At 52.9% G+C, this 21,003-nt stretch overlaps 1 protein-coding gene across 3 annotated transcripts in view; it reads left to right on the forward strand.

The window, feature by feature from the left end:
* LOC123000187 (zinc finger protein 77-like) overlaps positions 1-21,003 on the forward strand; it is a 76,752-nt gene that overhangs the window by 50,055 nt on the left and 5,694 nt on the right. Inside the window, exons 1-2 of one of the 3 annotated variants that reach the window (XM_048227000.2) lie at positions 3,613-4,285; positions 15,819-15,945. In XM_048227000.2, coding sequence (XP_048082957.1) covers positions 4,283-4,285; positions 15,819-15,945 — 130 coding nt within the window. In that variant the 5' untranslated portion in view covers positions 3,613-4,282. Of the gene's footprint in view, positions 1-3,612; positions 4,286-14,060; positions 15,946-21,003 lie in introns of those variants that run through there. The other 2 variants (XM_048227002.2, XM_048226999.2) reach the window with 2 other exon arrangements.

The following is a 21,003-nucleotide window of genomic DNA, read 5'->3' on the forward strand; positions in this document are numbered from 1 at the left end:
TCTCCCACTCCCCCTGCTTGTGTTCCCTCTCTCGCTGGCTGTCTCTATCCTGTCGAATAAATAAATAAAATCTTTAAAAAAAAAAAAAAGCATCTGCCTTTGGCTCAAGCCATGATCCGGGGGTCCTGGGATCAAGTCCCACATGGGACTCCCTGCTCAGCGGGGAGCCTGCTTCTCCCTCTCCCTCTGCCTGCTGTTCCCCCTGCTTGTATGCTATCAAATAAATAAGTAAAATCTAAAAAAAAAAAAAAAAAAAAACCAACAAGATCTTCAAAGTATTCAGTTGGGGGCGCCTGGGTGGCTCAGTCAGCGAAACGTCAGACTCTTGATTTCAGCTCAGGCCATGATCTCACGGTGGTGACATCAAGCCCCATGCCAGGCTCAGCGCTGGGTGTGGAGCCTCCCTAGGATTCTCTCTGTCTCTCTCTACTTCTTGTCCCACTCTCTCTCACTCTCTCTCTCTAATAAAAAAAGTATTCAGGTGAATTTTGCTTTTTTTTTTTTTTAAGTAGATTCCGCACCTGGCATGGAGCCCAATGCGGGGCTTGTACTCAGCGACCCGAGCTGAGATCGTGAGTCAGATCCTGAACCGACTGAGCCACCGAGGCGCTCAGTTGAATTTTGCTTTTTAAATAGTTCCAACTTCCCATCAGCACCAAGCTCTCCAGAAGCAGTGTGTTCCTGATTTAAAATGCGTGTCTGTCCAATAACAAACAGATCTGGATTTGGTATAAGGAGAAACTTGACTCAAGTAACAACAAACTGATCCGAGAGGTACAAGGATGTCAAGTCAGACAGAAAGGGTCTTGTCTTTTCCACGTAAGGGGAAGTTGGACTGATGGGGGCGTCCAGCGGGCTGCAGGACCAGCGTGGCTGGACACAGTAGGGCCTCCTGTGGTCAATGTGTCCTCATTCTCGGGAGAAATGGACTGATGTGGGAAACAAAGGCAGAAGAAAAATTATTACATTTCCTTCCTACCTACAGCCCACTGACAAGCCCTTGAAACAGGCACGGTGACATTCCTCTAGGGACTCAACAGCCCCGATGTTAATACTTTACTAAGGGCAAGAGGCAATCTTAGCCCAACCCCCAGGACCCTGTACGCCTACTCTGACATATAAAAATTCCTTTGGAAACTTCCTTCATCTCTACCCCCGAAGATACATGTTGGCAATCAGACCCCAAGCATATGACCCAAGGATATACATCTGAAGGGTCTCATGACTGAGGGTTTATTAGACGGTAATAAATGACGTTTTCCCATTAATAGCTACCTCCTCAAGGTCCTGGAAACCTTGCTTCCAAAATTCCTTAGAGACTTATGCTGTCCTTAACCCCTCCCAGCTTGCAAGTATATAATGGGCCACTCCTCATGACCCCAGTGCAGCTCTTTCTGCCCCCAGGGCCTGTCCCTGTGCTCTAATAGAACCACCTTTTTGCACCAAAGCTGTCTCAAGAATTCTTTCTTGGCCGTAGGCTTTGAAGTTGTCTTTGAACCCTAACGTCTTTCCTACATCACGGACCAGGAGCTGGGTTCCAGTATCAGTGTTTCCTCAGTCCTGAAGGCGACCCAAACTTCAGGTCTCCTGAGTGGAGAGAGCCTGGTAACCGTGGGGTAAGAAAGGGGTTGCAGGGAACCCTTGGTCAAGCCCCAGAGCTGCAGGAGGGGAGGGCGAGGCCTCAGCATAGCAAAGGTCACAAGTCAAAACAGAGGGGCCTGCCTTGCATGCGGTGACATCACTGCTGAGTGTCTTTGTTCTTAGAGGAAGGGCACAGAGCCATAAGGACCTCATCCCCAGACTGACTCCCAACACCAGAAGTCAGCAGTCCCTCTTGTCCCATTCAGGCCTATCCCCTCTTGTCCCAGCTCTGGACAAGGGGGCGCTCTGTGGGAAAACTGAGTCAGGACATCCCAGTCCAGGAGGAGGATGATGCAGGAGGGGCTCTGAGCTGTGGACAAATGACGGGTGCGCCCACTGGGCATTCTGCTCTGAGCCTGTGTCCTTGTGGGCAGGAGGGTCCTGTCACAGCAAGGAGGCCTGGCAGGGGAGGCGGAGGCCAGAACCCTCGTGCTTGCAGGCTCAGCCAAGTGCCCCACCCCTGCCTGTCACTCAGGATCCACGGAGCACTATCCAATCGAGTCCGACACTTGAGGGGAGCCAGGAGCCCTGACCAAACCAGCGCCAGTGCCCGAGGGCTGCCCCATCAGGAGATGTGGGGCCGCGGTCCCAAGCTCTTTCAGATCACAGGTTCTAGCAGGGGAGCTCAGATCAGGGTGCGGGGGGCCCAGGACACCATCCAGGGAGGATCGCTCCTCGCCTCTTTTATGTGGCTTTGGGTGGGTCTTACTTTCATGTGCACCTGCCCTTGGGGCCCTCACCAGGGATGGCTGTGAGATGGTGAATGCATAGGCAGGCAGGAAAACCTCGGAGGGGCTGGTTCCCGCCCAAACGGGGCTGGACGTGTCTGCAGGCTGGGTCTCCTAGTACCCTTAGGGGTCCCCACCCCAGTCTCCACCCTTGGCTGTGGGCTGGGGTCCCGGTATTCTGATAGGTCCCCACTTTCCCCAGGGGTCTGCACCCTAGTCCTTGGCCAAATGGCATCAGAGGGACCAGAGGGCCAGCAGCACTGCAGCCAGGGTTTGGGGGGCCTTGGAAGGACCCACTGTAGCTAAGCAGGAGGTAAGGGAGGGGAGGCTCAAGAGACAAGTTGACCAACGTAAAACCATTTTGGTTTTAGGCTAACCCTTAGCCTAAAAGTCATCAGGTCATAAAAAGAGAGTCACAAGATCTGACTCAAGGAAAACCACTAGACCCCACTCCCTATAGCAGTAAAAACCACAAAGCCTGGACATACTCAAAATTGCTCCCTGTGGGTATATCCACAACCCAAGACAAAGGAAAAACTCACTTCAATGTAAATGATGAACCCAAAATTAAAGAGGAAGCACCTCCCTGTAGGGTTAGCTAATTAAACATAAAAAACAGGGGTGCCTGGGTGGGCTCAGTGGTTAAGCATCTGCTTTCCGCTTGGGTCATGATCCCTGGGTCCTCGGATGGAGTCCCGCATCCGGCTCCTGGATAAGCAGGGAGTCTGCTTCTTCCTCTGCCCCTCCCCCTGTGTATGCACTCTCAAATAAATAAATAAAAATATTTAAAAAAAAAATGCAGAGTAGGCAGATCCATAGAGAAATAAAGTATTTCAGTGGTGGCAAGAAGGCATGGTTTCCTAGCTAGTTTGGCCTTTCAATTCATGTTGACAAATGTAGATACAATTCACATACCATATGCTCCCACTTTTAAGAGTAAAACTAGGTTTTCAGTTTTTTGTCTGTGGGCTGTTCATAGCTGTGCCATCCCGACACCATCTGAAGGAAATAGATCCCTTTACATTTCACATTCTCGGGGACTGACTACAAACTAGCTCTGCCCTGACCTTCCTTGCAGAATATAACGCACACCTGAGTTTTCTAACGTGTCCCACCTGTGGCCATGCCCACCTGGGGCCGCGGGGTTCCACGCGGAGACTCAGGGCACATTTGTCTGACCTGAGGCCAGTGAAGGGGGGGACGGAGGGCAGGGCCTCGTGGTGTCACATCCGGTCAAAACCCAGGGAGACCTTGCCTTCCCTGTGGTGACGTCACCGGTTCTTGAGCTGTGCTTAAACACGGAACAGGTGCTCCGTCCCTCCCCCCGTGGTGACCACGGACGTAAGGACCACCGGGTCCTTCTGTCTCATCCCCATCGGGCGCCGCACAAGGGAGGCTCCGCGGAGAATCTGAATCAGATTCCCGGGACAGAAGGATGACGCAGCCGGTCACCCGGCCAGGAGAAAACTGTGCTGGGAGCCCAACTCCTAGTATGCAGATGAGACACGTGTGTAGCGCCGGCTGTCAGTCAGGATGCAGGAGGCGGGGCCTGGGAGAGCTGCCCAATCCAGGACCACGGGGCGGTGCCGGGACTACCGTCCAATCAGAACGTGAGTGGACCCAGGCTGTCCTATCACGGTGCGGGGAGCTCGTAGTCCGGGACGAATGTCCAATCAGGGTCGCGGGGCGTTAACTCCGAAACCCCATGCAATCAGCTGGCAGGACCTGAAGCATCGCCCAATCGGAGCGCGGGGCCTGTAAACCGTCCAATCAGGCCTGAGGGCGGTCCCTGCTAGCCCGGTAGGTGTGGCTCTCCGCTGGTGCCGGCTGCCTGGCCCCAGTCCTGAGCAGCCAAGGTGTGGGTCCGCGCTGCGGGTTAGGACGCCCGGAGGTCCCGGAGCAGGACCCCCGAGATGGTGAGTGCGGGGGCCGGAGGGGTGGCTCGATGCAGCCAGAACTAAGTGGAAGCGGCGGCGGCGGGGGACTCCGCACCCGCACGGGCCGCACCTGAGTCCTTGGCCGGTGGACCTGGGGAGGGAGGCAGCGCCGGGGGGCGGGGGGAGGGGGAGGCCTGGGGTTCGGGAGGGTGTGCGGCCTGACAGGAGCTCGCTGCTTGGTGAGTTGCAGGTAGAGACTAACCGGGTGAGTTGTACAAAGGAAGCTTGATTTGCAGCAAGGAGGAGACCACAGGGAGTAAGGTCACAGGCGCTGCGCCCCTGCGGGGGGTGAGTGGGTTTCTTTGGTTCAGGGTTAGGGCGAGTATTCACAGAGGGGAGCCCGGTCGTCGTCTGTAAAGGTGTTCTAGCATTTCTTTTCCTTTAGTGCCTGTGGTTCTTGGTCACGTACTTGGAAGAATGAAGAGGTAGACCAGACGAAGAGTGGTGGGCAGCAAAGCAGTATTTCTTGAGCGAGAGTATAAAGCTTCCAGAGAGGGCGGGGACCTGAGCAGGTTGCCCTTGGAGTTTCTGAGTTTAGGGGTTTTTTAGGAACTCTTTTGCGGAACTATCTTAAGCAACGAGGGTGTCCCGAGTGGTGCCAGTCCGGGCTTTGATCAAGGCATCTGTCTACCTATTAGGTTCATGTTTAGGTGCTGATATCTCTTTGGGCTGACACCTGCGGGCTTGCGTCTCAACTGCCTCTTCGTCGTAATAGTGACAAATGCTTTGTAGTTAATTGCTTCGTTTTGGGACATTTTGCTGAAGTCATTTCTGCAAAGGCTGCAGAACAGAATGCTAAGGCGGTCCTGTCTAAGCTGCAGAACAGGACGTTCGCGTGGTTCTGTTTTAGCAGTCCCAGCTCCCATCTTCTTGTTGGGGACCCTGGCTGTGACTACCTGACTGTGCAGCTAACTCCTAACACTAACTCCTAACAAGGGCAGGCATAAGGTTGCGCTGGGGTAGTTAGAAAGCGTTCCTGGAAAACCTGCGTCCGAGGTGATGGTAGTGAAGCCAGTGCTCCTCTGGGGGCTGAGACTCCAACATTATAACCCCGCAGAGGTAACTGTTGGGAGTGGGGAAGGGGCAAAGGGCCTGCTCCGGGAGCCGGATCCACTGGATACCACTGGTCTTGCGCTGTTATATCGGGGGCGGGGGAGGTGAAATCGCAGATGTGGGTGCAGCACGTGCTTCCCCCGTCGGGGCTGATTCCCGTCGCTCCAGCGCGGGGAGCTACCCGGCTTAATTTTGTCCGGCTCGGGTGCGGGACACGGGATCCGCTTGGGTCACACGTGGGTTTCTCGGATCCCCGCTGAGGTGCCCCATTGTCACGTGTGGGGCTCCGCCTTCTGTGGAAGCATTCCCAGCGTGTTGTCGCCTGTAACCTGGGTGCCTGCTTCCCGAGTTCCCGTGCGTTCTTCACACGCTGTGGACGTCCGTGCTCTTCCCTTTCTACCTGCTGTTGGTGTTTTCTCCAGGCCAGGGGCTGTCATGTCTCCGTTGTCCGCGTGGATGGACTCTTCACATTTGCAGTAAACTTGCACTTCCCCGTCGCTTCCCGTGCAGATCACGCTAGTTTTGTTCCAGCGGAAACCTCTTCCTTGGCTCAGGTCATAACCTGCTGGGTCTTCCTGCTTGAGTGTTCTCCTTGTTCCCGTGACTGCGAAATCCGCAGGACTCAGATCTGGTCCACAAAGTTGACAAGGGAAATGATCCCCTGTAGAGAAGCAGTCTTCCCAGGGCCCTGCGCCCAAATGTCTCCATCGCTGCCCCTGCCCCGCAGTACCTGCTTCCCCTTCCCTAACCAGGGGGGCCTGTGCCTGCATCCGCTGGTTTCTGACAGGGTATTCGTCCATCCCTCTCTTAATGCCAACTGTTCTAATTACCAGTAACTTGAAAACTAAAACGGTCAGTTATTTTACCCCCAAACTGAGTTTATTCTGCAGTTGCAGAGAATTGCAATTCTGGGCGTATAAGGCCCCACAAAACCGCAGGCAATTTGGAGAACAGAGGGGAGGTAGGCTCTCTCAGAGAGGAAAGGAGGGGCCGGGGTGGCTGTGCGAACACAGGGGTCTTGGAGGAAACTGGGAGCTGTGCTCATGGGCTGGGTGGTGCTGGAGCTGGAGGCTGGCTTCCTCCCACTGGGGCAGTGAAGTCCCAGGGAAAGTAGTGTAGACTTGCAGGGTGCTGGACCTCCTGCTGGGCGCCCAGTGAGGACCAGGGCAGGTCCCGAGGGCGCCCCCTGCTGGCCCCCACTCCATCCCAGATGGGCTTTCCTTGTGTGAATTTCTACCTTTCCTCCATTTGACTGAAATGTTTCCTAGGAAACATCTCTGAGTAAGAGGGAGGTTTGCGTTACTTAGTGGGTTTTCCCTCAGCGCGGGGAAGGACCTCTCCTGGTGGTGTGTCTTCTGTTGGAGGGAACGTTTGTAGCGGTGGAAGCCAGCGGAGGCCACCCCTGAGCAGTGAGGAGGACGGGAGGGCGACACTCTCAGGCGTTGCCGTCTGGTCTGCGTGTTTATCGGGAGTGTAAGACGGCAGAGAATCTGCTCACTGTCTGCATCGTTCTCACAAATTCACAGGCGGTAAAAGACAAAACAGGAGTAACAGTTCCAAATCGTGTGGTAGTTCTAACCCAGGACCCTGGGTGTGGAGCAGCCGACTGACATGTTTCCTGGCCCCCATTCCAGCCTGGGGGACATTCTCGCCGTGGAGGCAAAGCTGTGTGGCTCCCGGGGGTCCCTGCTGCAGGGAGCTCAGGGCGAGGAGGGAACTGGGCCATTTGGGAAGAGGCAGTGTGGGTCAGAACACGGGCTTAGCCGGTCAGGTTTTTGGAAGAGTAGCAGAACTTCGAAGATGTTTCGAAAGGTGTTGTTTTGCACAGAACTGTTTGGAACCAAATGTTGCCCGGTAAGACAGCCTGTGCGGTTGTGCGCTGAGAGACACGAGTTCAGGTAATAAGCCCGCGTCCCCTAGTAGTTCAGGGGAGGGAACGACTGTGATTTCAGAGCCTGACACTTGAGAAAAGGCAAGAGGACGATGACTTTGTCACGGGTGCCAGTGAGCCTGTCCCTGAAAGGCCAGAACCCCAAGAAAGGGTCCCCCGCCTCCCGCAAGGGTCTTGAACATGCAACAAGGGCGTGTGTCTCCGTGGAGGAGGGAAGATGCAGCGTGAGGGAAAGGAACCCGGGCCAGGGCCTGACATCCCGGAAAGCCTGGGGCGCGGGTGTCGTCGGCTGCCATCCAGCAAGACAGAAATCTTGACTGTCCCCTCGCACGCGGTGTGCAGGGCAGGCAGGCTGTGCTGTGAGTCTAGACGTGTCACCTGCATCCAGGAGCCCCTTCCGTGGAGCGTGGCCACACCAGGGTCGGGGGCAGATCCTGACGGGGGCCCTTCCAGCGCGACTGGAGAGAACCTGGAGGTGACTTTTCAGGGGACGAGACTCCAGGTGGCGGGAGTCCCGCTGTCGTCTCCCTCCGCTGAGTGGGCGCCGTGAAGGTCGCTCTCCCAGAGCTCGGTGGTTCTGAATCGAAGCCACCAGTCTTCTCCAGTATTGAAGCCTAGGGCGTTTTGTCTGCTGCAGGTCAGAGGAGGGGGCCCAGGGCCGTGGACGTCCTGCGAGGTCTCCGTGCTGGGAGTAGGGGGGCTCCGGAGGGGAGGGAGTGCGGCTGGGAAGGACCGACCATGGGGCTTGCAGACACCGTGTTCGGGGGGGATCTCTGCACAGCGTGTCAGTTGAGTGTCAGTAATGACGCGAGTGTGTCCCGCTGGGTCCGAGGACCGAGGGTGGTGCGCACTGTGACTGTGTTAACGCGGCCTTACAGAACAGAGCTGCTGAAGGCCCTGGCTGGTGACACGGGCGCCCTGGTCACAGTGACGCGTGCGAGCTGTTACCCAGGTAGAGGTGACGTTTGCTCAGAGAATTGCAGCCACAGGACCGCACTGGCCTGTCGACACGAAAGGCTTCGGTGCAGTGAGAAAACCTAAAACCGTGCCTAAAACATCCCGCCCTCCCTGACGGAGGGAGCTGTGTGACACCCATTTGTGCAGACAGGCGTCCCTGGATTGTCGGTGCACAGGGGGGACCCGGCAGGTGTGCACTCTGTGTGGCTTATTAACGTTTCTGTGCTCATACCCGTTAACGAGCACATGTTGTTTCAGGCCCGTGGGTTCATGACGTCCAGTGGTGACTTGTGGGAATTGTGAACTCCCTGGTGGGGCCAGATTGTTTTTACGTCCAAACCAGACTTCTCTTTTTTACTGGACTAAGAGGTACCAGATTTACAATATTGTGCGTCCTTTTCTGGACCCAGTTGTTGGGTATCTCTTATCAATTTTCTAAAATATCATTTGGGCAAAACATACCTTTTTACCAAGACAGATATTTGCCTGTGGTTTCCTAGAGCAGTGTTTCATTTTTGTTTTTTTTTTGGTTTGTTTGTTTGTTTTGTTATTTTTCAGAGAGGGAGAGAGAGTGGGTGCGTGTGAGTGTGGGGGTGTGGGGAGGGGCAAAGGGAGAGGGAGAGAATCTTAAGCAGGCTCCATGCTCAGCGCAAAGCCTAACGTGGGGCTTGGTCTCCCGACCCTGAAAAATGACCTGAGCTGAATACAATCAGGAGTTGGGACGCTTAACTGACTGAACCACACAGGTGCCCCTTTTGTTCTTTTTTTTTTTTTGAAGAAATATCAGCAAAATGGTTTCTTTTGGCCTCCAGGTAGTCACATCTGGAGCCAGAACACTTCATTTTTAATTAATTAATTAATTTGTTTGTTTGTTTGTTTGTCCGGGGGGGGGGCACAAGCAGGGAGGAGGGGCAGAGGGAGAAGCACACTCAGCGCTGAGCCGGGAGCCCGATGTGGGATTCGATCCCGGGACCCTGGGATCATGACCTGAGCCGAAGGCAGATGCTTCACCGACTGAGCCCCCCAGGTGCCCCTGGAGCCAGGAAACTTCATGATGCCAGAGCAGACAGTTAAAGCACAGCATCTAATAAGTTTGGGTCATAGGCGCCATTTTTAGTTGATCCCCATTGGAGGTAAGAGCACCTCATTGTCTCCGTAATAATCAGGTCATGGGCTCCCTGGCAGGCATGCTGCCTTTCTGCATGAACGTTTGTGGTCTTACACGTGGCGAACGGACAGAGCCCGGACTAAGGGCACGTAACGCAGCGTGTTGCCTTCCAGGGACTTGGAATCACGATATGTACCATTTTCAGTTTCATTTATTTTATCTTTATTTTTATGTGTGTATGTATGTATTTAGGTAATCTCTCTACCCACGAACTCCCCACCCTGAGACCGAGACTCGCATGGTCTGACTGAGCCAGTCAGGCGCCCTGCTGTTTTCAGTATTTAAATAAGACCCATCCATAAGCCACAGGCACTGCGTCAGTGAGAGGCACTCGCCGCAGGTTACACAGGGAGTCGGAAGCTGAGCCGTCAGCGTTCAGCAGTCGTGGGAGTTTCATGTGGGTCTGAATGTAGTGCTCGTTCCCGGATCAGACGCCCTGTGTGTCAGTCCTGAGTGTGAGAAAGTGCAGTTTTTCCTTAGGGACTTTATGTCCTTGGAAGGCAGAAAGCTGTAACAGGTGGATTCTGTCTTCCTGTGAAGAGTCTGGGAAGGGAGCAGAGAATGAAGTCATCCGTGATTCATAACAAAGGAGAGCCTGCAAAATTCTCCATCACCCAGATGGGCTTCTAAGATTCAAGGAAAGTCAGAACGACTGTGCAGCCCTGGGTCTGAGCGCCCCAGTGTATTTCTGTTACTTTCAAATGAAAGCAAATCACATTCGCCATCCTTACAACTGAAATACGAAAAATGCACTGCGTAGTTCCATTACATTGAAAATTTGCTTTCAGTGGGAAGGATGTCAGCGTGTGGGAGTTGGGAACAGCAGGGTGCCAAGAGATAAATAAACCATGTTCAAGAGGCCTTTTCATCCCCTGATGAGGTATTTTGAGTCCCTTCATCCAATTCTAGAGTGACTTTCCCTTTTTGGGAGACTGAAGTCCTGCATGATCCTTTCTGAGGGAAGAGAGCAGGAGGTGAACAGAGGCGCAGGAACTCACGTGGAAATGGTGTCGGTGTCCCAGGATCTCAGTGAAAGGGAACCGGTCCAGACACAGGCACCTGTCGAGGTTCATGAGACCCCCCCCACTACGGGAGCAAAGTGAGCTCCCTGTGACGGGGGCTGCTTGACACCAGGGGCTCGGGCATCAAGAGTGTAGCTCCGGGGTCAACAAGGACGGTCAGAGTCCTTCCCCATCTGGGGAGAGGTTTCTCCAAGCCCATCAAGAGGGAATCGGGGGAAGAGCCCCTGTGGTCGGTGGAGCCCCGCCGGTGGGAATGCGGAAGGACTGGGAATGGCTGGGAGGAGGGCTCCGGGCACCCGGGGCATCGAGGCAGGTAATGATCTTTTCTCAAATGTCCTGGCTTTTTGCAAGAACAGTGCAAACCAGTGGACATGTGGGTTTTTAGGGGGTTTCAGTTGCCAGAGGTGAAAGTTAAGAATTTCAGCTGTCTGTCTTGTGGGCTCTGAGTGAGCTAGTTTCCCAGAGTAACGACATACGCGGGGGACACGGTTTCCCATTCCATCCTGGTGCTTTTAAGTAAAAAGAAAGATCCCGGCTCAGCCCGTCAGCTGCTGCCTGGGTAGATTCCACATGTGAAGAAAGACCCGCGGTTACATGGAAGCCAAGCTGGAGTCCCTTGTAGCGGCCACGTACAGGTTCACGGGCTTGGTGTGCAGGACTGCGTGGGAGTCTGCAGTGTTGGGAAAAGCTTCTGTAATTGCTCCACGGGGATTTCCAGCGAGTGTCATCATGTCTTTCCAGAAGAGAGGCGTCTGTTCCTCTCTCCTGGGTCAGTGTCATCCCTCGCGTGTCCTGGCCTGCACCAACACGCATGGGGAATAACGTGTATAAATCAGGGAAACTGTTGGCAGGTTGCATAGCTGTGTTATGGGGGTGCCTGGGTGGCTCAGTCGGTGAAGCGTCTGCCTTCGGCTCAGGTCATGATCCCGGGGTCCTGGGCTTGAGCCCCACATCGGGCTCCCTGCTCAGCGGGGAGCTTGCTTCTCCCTCTGCCTGCAGCTCCCCCTGCTTGTGTTCGCGTGCTCTCTCTCGTTAAATAAATAAAATCTTTAAGAAAAAGAAAAAAAAGAGAGAAAAGCTGTGTTATGTTCTTCAGCAAGATATGGGGGTTCTCAGTCACTCAGGACACTTCTGCCTCAGTCCAGGGAACGTGAGACATTTGGGAGAAGCCTTATCTTTAAAGATGCTCGGATTTAATAGACAGAGGTGAGGAGGGAGCAAGGGCAGGGTCAGAAGACCAGGGAAGGTCAGCGGAGTTTCTAGAAAGGTGGTTGGAGGCAGAGCCCGGTGCGGAGCCGCTGCTGCGTATCTGCGGACCGTGAAGCCGGGCAGGAGAGCAAGACGCTTCAGAAGCCATTTGTCTTCTCTCAGTTGTTTGCCTCAGTTAATTTCAAATGTCTTTTGTAAGGAGGCGAACTTAGATTCCTGAAAATATTTGCAGGTCTTGAGGTACGATTAAAATGTGTATCGTATTCAGTGTTTTGGAATCGTGACTTCCTAATTTAGTTATCAATTACAAGTTCGGGGAGATCGGAGGTTCCCCATAAAGGCTGTTGTAACTCTTTCTTTCTTTTCTGTGTTAGATTTATTTATTATTTTGGAGGGAGAACGCTGAAGCGAGTGGGGGAGGGGAGAGGGTGGGAATATTGGAGCAGATGCCTGCTGAGCGGGCAGCCACTGAGAGGATCTCGGACCCAGGAGGTCGTGACCTGAGCCAGAACCGAGAGTAGGACACTTAACCAACTGGGCCCCGAAACACCCCACGGCACTTTAGTTCTAAATTACATTTGGGTCAGTTGGTTCATTTTGTTAGAGATGCATGTGAGGAGGGACCATGGTTTTGAAACCTAAAACTGGCCAGGGTCCCCGTCGGGCGCCCTCTCACAGCGCTTTGATGAGTGGAATCCATTTCCTGGTGGTTTTCTCTAGACCCAAAAGAATTTTCTAAACACGGTTTCTAGAGGAGTAGCCTCGTTACAGAAGAAATCACACCAAGGCCCGCGCATTTCCGTCAGGCACGGACCCAAGAGCAACCGCCCAGTTCTATCCAGGCGCTGGAACAAAAGCCAGATGACTAGTCAGAGAGGACAGGCCCCTGACACGGGTCCCCAGAGACCCTGCAGAGCGCAGGCGGGGAGCGGGCTCTGAGCCCAGGGCGACACTTAAACCCCCCCGGCTCAGGGTCGGGAGAAAGCAGTGAGCGCGGTGGGCGCTGGGGGACCCGCACCGGTGCGCTCAGCAGCTTGGAGAGGCTGGGGTCTGCTCTGGTCCGTGCTGATAGTCAGGTAACACTGACCTTAAAGGTAAAACCGTCAGTTACTTTTACGGGAGAAACGCTTTATCTGGGGTGAGTGTGTGGGTCAGTTGGTTAAGGTCGGACTCCTGATCTGGCTCATGGCTCAGGTCGTGATCTCGAGGTCTTGAGACGGACGCGTGCTCCGTGCTCGGTGCGCGGTCCGCGGGCGCCCCTCTCCGGCTCGCTCCGCCCCTCCCCCATGCACGCTCCCGTCCAGACAGACAAGCAGTCGTAAAGAAGAATGCGTCTCTCCGGGAGTATCAGAGAACTGTAATACAGTCTGAGGAAGCCCCCGCAAAACCACACGCAAGGCTGGGGAAGAAAGGGACCACGCTTCCTTTTAGAGGAGAGGGGGCCTGGGGAGTGCCTGCCCGACAAAACATCCAGTGGAGCCAACTGGAGGGGCCACGTGTTGTGGCTTCTCATTGGCTGGCCTGTGGCTGTCTCTCATGGGCTGGCCTGTGCCTGTCTCTCATGGGCTGGCCTGTGAGTGTCTCTCATGGGCTGGCCTTTGGCTGTCTCACATTGGCCGGCCTTTGGCTGTCTCATTGGCCGGCCGGTGGCTGTCACTCGTTGGCCGGCCGGTGGCTGTCACTCGTTGGCCGGCCGGTGGCTGTCACTCGTTGGCCGGCCTGTGGCTGTCACTCGGCTGGCTTGTGGCTGTCTCTCATGGGCCGGCCTGTGGCTGGCTGGCTGTCTCTCATGGGCCGGCCTGTGGCTGGCTGGCTGGCTGTCGTGGGCCGGCCTGTGGCTGTCTGTCGTGGGCCGGCCTGTGGCTGGCTGGCTGTCTCTCATGGGCCGGCCTGTGGCTGGCTGGCTGTCGTGGGCTGGCCTGTGGCTGTCGCTCGTGGGCCGGCCTGTGGCTGGCTGTCGTGGGCCGGCCTGTGGCTGTCTGTCGTGGGCCGGCCTGTGGCTCTCTCTCATTGGCCGGGCTGTTGCCACACAGGGAAATAACCTTCCTCCCTCCTGTGTAGGATGTAATGTAGTGTGGACTTGCGGTGTGCCTTTCTCCCTGTTAAGTCTGCCACTGGTCGTAAGGGAAGGGTTTGGGTGCTTTCTCTGTGCACTCCTGACTCCATTCTAGTCCTGTCTCCTTTATTTTCAGGGTGTTGATGGTCTTCTGGGTGGTTTACATTGTTGGCTGTTAGGAATATGCTGCCGAGGGTACGTGGGAGTTGGTGTTGGTGTCGGCGCTCCTCTAAACTCGTCTGGGGGGTGGGGGATGGGCTGGGCCGGTGGTGGGTATTAAGGAGGGCACATATCGCATGGAGCACTGGGTGTTATACACAAACGATGAATCATGGAGCACCACATCGGAAACTAAGGATGAACTGTATGGCGACTAACATAATATAATAAAAAATTATTACTAAATAAGAAGTAAACTCGTCCTGGGTAGATTGATACTCGGCGTGCATTGCTGTATTGCACGTAACTCGACGTTCATCGTTCCGACCCTTCCCCGGTGACTGCGCGGTTCTCCATCCCCAGCAGCATAGCTGCCTGAGAGTCCCCCTTCCTCACGTCCTCACCGGCACTGACTTGTGTGACTTTATAGCCATTCTACTGGGTTTGAGGGGGTATCTGCTTGTAGTTGGACGTCCATTTCCCTGGGGACTAAGTCTAGCATCTTTTCCTGAACTGTTGGCTGCTCGCATATCTTCTGTGGAGACGTGTCTGCTCTGTTGTTAGCTGTGGGCTTTCCTAGCTGCCCCTTATCAGGACCAGGAGGTTCCCCTTTGTGCCTAGTTGGTTGAGTACTTTCCTTATGACAGGGTCTGGGTTTAGTCAGATGCCTCTTCTGTGCCTGTCCAGGTGATCGTGGGTTTTTGGTTTTTATTCTGTTCATAAGGCTTACGACTACAGTTTTGCTTGCTGAACCAGCCATTTTATTTCCTATAATGGGAAAGACCTGCTGCTGATTCCCAGAGGGTGTCCCACCAAGGAAGGGTTGCAGCACATGGCGGTAGTAATCCCTGCTGGGTTGTCTGCTGCAGTAGGGAGAGCCAGACACCGGGTGGCCAAACCGGGTCAGATACAGAGGAGAGGACTCGCCGTTCAGACAGGTAGGAACGTGTTTGCCTATAGGTCAAGATGGCAGCTGAATATAAGGGAACGAAGAAATCAGTGGGTTGGTCTCAAAGAAGCAAGGCAGCTGAGAGTCAGCAAGCATCCGGAAAGGGTCTCACAGAGTACATAACATGTGCGGATTCACTTCGCAGGAGCTGCCATTCCCACATGTTGGGAATGGGGGCCTCAGGCAATGTAGTGGGAGGGGAGAGGACGGGGCGTGCACAGGCATGCACGGTCCCATCTGTTCGCCAAGACCTTCAGTTGACTGAGGAGTACTAGGGATACACCAGCCGAAGGGCCAAAAAGAGAAAGGAGGGAGTTAAGGATCCCTCTGAAGGGCAAGAGGGGAAATCCCTCACCATTTTGGGCAAGGGCAGTCCATAGGGCTCCCCCTGGGCCTTTGGATCTTCTCAGAGGAATAATTCAGCTGGTGGTCCTCAGTTGCCTAAGGAGTACTAGAGTTGGTCCCCAAGGGAAACTCCCACGAAATTCCTGAAGAATCCGGGGATATGATGGCACAGCAAAGTGTCCCCCATGAAGGCCACCAAATGTGGGGCGACTGGATCACAGTCCACCTAATCCGGGGAAGGGGTCACGTCTGCCTCTGCCGGGGTAGAGGGCACTGCACCAGGCTCCTTGACCCTGTTGCCTCCCAAGGAGAGAGCCGCTCAAGTCAGGTGTCCACAACATCCTGACCTTCTGGTTCCAGTTCTTGGGCTGACAAGGCAATAATCATCTCTGGGCAAGTCAAAGATGTGCTGTCTGATTTTTCATTCTTTACCGAACCGGAGTGCTCAGATCCGCTGTGTCTCAGTAAGAACAGCCTGTATTGGGGTGTATGTAAGTCTGTATCAGCCGTCGCCATCACCCTGTGCTTCGGGTTCCCAGCCCTTCCCGTCAGTGGGGGCATGGCAGTGGAGGTGTTGTCACTTCCCACACGGGTGTGACTCGGGTCCTAGGAGTGGAGTGCAGTTCCCTGCCTATCGCCCCCACCTCCCACACACGTGGGTGAGGAGGGAGCGTTGCTGAGTAGAATCTGTGGGATGTTTCAGGAGGCGGTGGTCTTTGCGGACGTGGCGGTGGACTTCACCCCGGAGGAGTGGGCTTTGCTGGACGGGGGTCAGAGGAGGCTCTACAGAGACGTAATGCTGGAGACCTGCAGGAACCTGGCCTCCCTGGGTAAGCATGGCTCCACCCCTTCACCAGAGTTTTAGGGAACGAATGTTTCTTACGAGTGTCCGATCTTACTGGGGCCGAGGAATGGGGATACGTTGGCGAAGAGACAGACGTGGTCCAAGCCTTCATGGAAACTACGCGGGGTCACAGACCTTTCCCGTGAAGACAAAGTTTCATGTGTTAAATTGACTCTCTCTTAGTCTTGATCCAAGTGGGAGAGTCCCTAGTTGTGTAAATGTGAATGTGGTCTCCGGTGTCAGTTTGGGGCAGGGAGCGCTGCTGAGTGGTTTTCACTTCTATGAAAGTTACACAGCGGTTACTCCATGTTGGGTTCGGTAATGTTGCTCCAATGAACCCCTCACTTAATGAGGAGGGGAGATGACAGCGTAGGAGCACCCTGAGCTCACCTGCTCCCCTGGACACTCTGAGGCAAGAACTACGTGTATTCCAACTCACTCTGAAAATGACCTGAAGACTGCTGGAACAGATCTTTGGCAGCTAGTCACAGCGAGAAGTCCTCATGGAAGAGGTTGGGTGGAGCAGAGATGTGGTTGGAAGCCAAACCCACGTGTGCGGAGGCAGAAGTGGGTGGGGCATCACAGGTACAGAGAAGCGGGGAAACCAGTCCCCACACCAGGCACCCCTGGCCCTGGGGACCGCAGTGCAAAGACCAGGGCCCAGAACACCTGCCTTTGAAAAGCAGTGGGCCTTAAGTTTGGGAGCTGAGACACCAGCAGGGCTCGACAGGGAAGATGGAGGGCTATGGAAAACAGAGTCTTTACTCTTAAGGAGTTAGCTCACTCTTATCGGTTTGCACAAGGCCAAGCACAAAGATGCATTTTGAAGATTTATTGCCTAATTTTAGGGCACACGGTGGAGGCCCAGGGAGCTTTCTCTAGGAACTGACATGCTGGCAGGTGTCATTTATCTTGCCCTCCTTCACCCGAGATAGCCGGATACATCTGGGAGCCAGTTCTGACCCGCTTTATCTACATTGCTTATACTGGTTTCCCCCACTCAGCATTTCCCACCGACCCACCCCATCTAACCCACCTGCCTTAGAAGGTACCCATCCAGAGTCAGTCCCATCCGGCCACCCTTGGTGGCAGCCTCACTCGGGGCCAATGTCTCCCTATTGGGGCTCCTGTCCTACTGCACCTGTCACGCAACCCCAGTTGTGATTATCCCCTCTCCAGCATTACTTCTGTCCCAGGGAGTGAAGGAGCTAACCACACCGACCAGTGAGCCCGCACTAGCTGCAGCCGGGTGTTTCCATCACCTGGCCCCTCAGCTAGCCGAGCTGGGGGCAACCTGCCCACGACTGCACCCACAGCAGTCACCATCCATCATTGCAGGCGGCCATATTGAGGATCACCCCCATCCATCAGTGCATCCAGCACGGCTACAGCAGGACTTCCCAGCCAGCCATGCAGGGCATGAAGCCCCACACACCAGTGTGCATATAGCAGCCGGCTCTCAGGCACAACAGGAGGGCGCACACAGCCCGCACCAGGGCGTGATTGTGGCGTAGGGCACCATAGGATGTCTTCTATGTAAGGCCCCTACTCTGAAGACCCCGAGATGTAGCTGGCTTATCTAATACATGCCAACACAGTGAGTGGACAGAGGAATCGGTTGCAAAGAAAGTAATGGGACAAAAGCACTGAGAGTGAGCTAAATCATATAAACATAAGTAATCTGTCAGATAAAGAGTTCAAAATAACGGTCATGTAGATACTCCCCAGACTTGAAAGAAGAGTGAATGAACATAGTGAGAACTTCAACAAGGAGATAGAAAGCATAAACAAGGGGCGCCTGGGTGGCACAGCGGTTAAGCGTCTGCCTTCGGCTCAGGGCGTGATCCCTGTGTTATGGGATCGAGCCCCACATCAGGCTCCTCCACTATGAGCCTGCTTCTTCCTCTCCCACTCCCCCTGCTTGTGTTCCCTCTCTTGCTGGCTCTCTCTATCTCTGTCAAATAAATAAATAAAATCTTAAAAAAAAGAAAAAAAAAGAAAGCATAAACAAGAACCGACCACAGCTAGGAAATACCATAACTGACATGAAAAATACAGTAGAGGGAATCCATAGCAGACGAGAGGATGCTAAACAGCTACCCTCAGTCTGGAAGATGAGGTGGTGTGGGAAGCAGCCAAGCTGAATACCAAAATTACAATAATGCTGAGAAGGAAATAACTGAGGATAAGTTCAGGGACCTCTTTGACCACAGCAATGATAATAATTGCATTATAGGGATCTAGGGAGGAGAAGGGAGAGAAAAGAGCAGAAACTTCTTTGAAGAAAGAGCCTGACGCTGGGCCGGATCCCAGGATCCTTAGATCTCAGATCCGGGCATGGAACAGATATCCAGGTCTGGGAAGTACAGCAGGCCAAACTGGAAGGAGAAAGGGGATCCACACCAACATTTATACTAAAATGGGAAAAAGTGAAAAATAAAGAGTTTATCTTAAAGCAGCTAGAGAAACCAAACTTTAAAAACTACAAGGGAAATTCCATAAGGCTATCAGCTGATTTTTCAGGAGAAAAAGGGCAGGCCAGTGGGGAGTGGCATGAAACATTCCGAGTGCCAAAAGGAAAAAGCCTACAACCAAGGATATTCTACTCAGGAAATTCATTGCTCATTGAAAGAGATAAAAAGGTTTCCAGACAAATAATAATGAAAGCACTTCATCACCATGACACCATCTTTTAAAAAAAATCTTACTTATATGAGGAGAGAGAGAGAGAGCGTTTGCACACACACAATGGGCGGGAGTGGCGAGGGGGGGGGAGAATCGAAGCGGACTCTGCCCCAAGCACGGAGCCCGAGGTGGGGCTCGATCTCAAGACCCTGAGATCATATGACTTGAACCAAAATCAAGGGTTCGGTGCCCGAATCACTGTGCCACCCAGGTGTCCTGCCATTAAATCAGCCTTACAAGAAATCATGAAGTACCTCTTTTAAGTGGAAAAGAAAAGGTGGTAACTAAAAGCATGAAAATGATGAAAGGAGATATAAATTTGGTGGTAGTAGGAAATATAAAGTTAGTGGATAAACCACTTAGAAAGCGGTTACGAAGGTTAAAACACAAAGGTAGTAAAATCCTTAGTATCTTGAGGTTAATCCATGGATACAGAGAAACAGATGTGAAATATGGGGTGACTGGCTGGCTTAGTCAGTAGAGCATGGGCCGCTTGATCTCAGGGTCATGAGTTTGAGCCCCGTGTTGGGCTTACATATTACTTAAAAACAAAACAAAGAAAAAAACCGCTATGGGGGCACCTGGGTGGCTAAGTCAGTTAAGCATCTGCCTTTGGCTCAGGTCATGATCTTAGGGTCCTCGGATCCAGCCCTGCGTCAGGCTCTCTGCTCAGAGGGGAATCTGCTTATCCTTCTACCTATGCCCCTTATCCAGCTCCTGCTCTCTCACTCGCTCTGTCTCTCTCAAGTAAGTAAATCTTAAGAAAAAAAGCATTTAACAGACTAGCATGAAAAACGTGCTCCTCAATAATTACTTTCAATGTAGGTGGAGTAAATGCTCCAATCAAAAGACATATATTGACTGAATGATTAAAAAAAAAGAACCCATCTATATTCTGCCTCAAAGGGAGACACAAAACAGACTGAAAGTCAAGTGGATTAAAACAGATCTCCCATCCAAACAGAAGTGGGGAAAAAAGCAGAGACTGAAAACTTACATGAGTTACAATAGATGTCGCAGCAAAGAATGTAACTGGAGGGGCGCCTGGGTGGCACAGCGGTTAAGCATCTGCCTTCGGCTCAGGGCGTGATCCCGGCGTTACGGGATTGAGCCCCACATCAGGCTCCTCCGCTATGAGCCTGCTTCTTCCTCTCCCACTCCCTCTGCTTGTGTTCCCTCTCTCGCTGGCTGTCTCTGTCTCTGTCGAATAAATAAATAAAATCTTTAAAAAAAAAAAAAGAATGTAACTGGAGACAGAGACTGCCATGACATGTGGACAAACACATCAGTCAGACAGGAGCAGTGTAACGATGGGATAGATCTGTGCACCCAGCAGGGAACGCCTGAGTATATATAGCAAATATTAAGAGAAATAAAGGCAGAAAATGACAGTAGTAAATAATTGTAGGAGGATTTAACGCTCCACTAATGTGCCTGCATATTTCAGATTTACTGAAAATCAGTAAAGAGGGGATTTCAATGACACATTACACCAGGTGGACATAATGAACATTCCATCCCAAATGGCAGAATACACATTCTTTTCAAGTGCACGTGGAGCATTCTCCAGGATAGTTCAGACATTAGACCACAAAGGAAGTCTCAGTAAGTTTACAAAGACTGTAATCTTCGGAGGCATGTTTTCTGTGCACAGCAATATGAAATTACAAGTAAATAGTAAGAAAAAGAAGAAGCTCAAACATGCTGAGGCTAAGCAGCTTGCTACTAAAAACCAGTGGGTCAACAAAGAAGTCAAAGAGGAGTCACAAAATACTTGGAGCCAAATAAAAATGAATGCATGGTGGAACATTTTTGGCCCGTGCATCACAAGCAGTGGGAAAAGGGAAGTGTATAGTGATACAGGCCTGTCTCAGAAAACAAGAAAAATCTCAAAACAATTGAACCTTATGCCTAGAGTAACTAGCAAAAGAAAAACAAAGAAAGCCCAAATTTATAAGGAAGGAAATAATAAAGAGTGGAACAGAAAGAAATGGAGGTTAAAAAAATAGAAAAAGATCAGGGGCGCCTGGGTGGCTCAGACGTTAAGCATCTGCCTTCAGCTCAGGGCCTGATCTGGGATGGAGTCTCGCATGGGGCTCTCTGCTCAGCGGGAAGCCTGCTTCTCCCTCTCCCGCTCCCCCTGCTGGTGTTCCCTCTCTCGCTGTGTCTCTCTGTGTCCGATAAATAAATAAAATCTTAAAAAAAAAAAATAGAAAGGATCAGCGAAACTAACAGCTGGCCTTTCGAAAAGATAAAATTGGGGGCGCCTGGGTGGCGCAGTCATTAAGCGTCTGCCTTCGGCTCAGGGCGTGATCCCGGCGTTCTGGGATCGAGCCCCACATCAGGCTCCTCCGCTGGG

This window comes from Ursus arctos, unplaced genomic scaffold (assembly GCF_023065955.2).
Source record: "Ursus arctos isolate Adak ecotype North America unplaced genomic scaffold, UrsArc2.0 scaffold_14, whole genome shotgun sequence".
NCBI lineage: Eukaryota > Metazoa > Chordata > Mammalia > Carnivora > Ursidae > Ursus > Ursus arctos.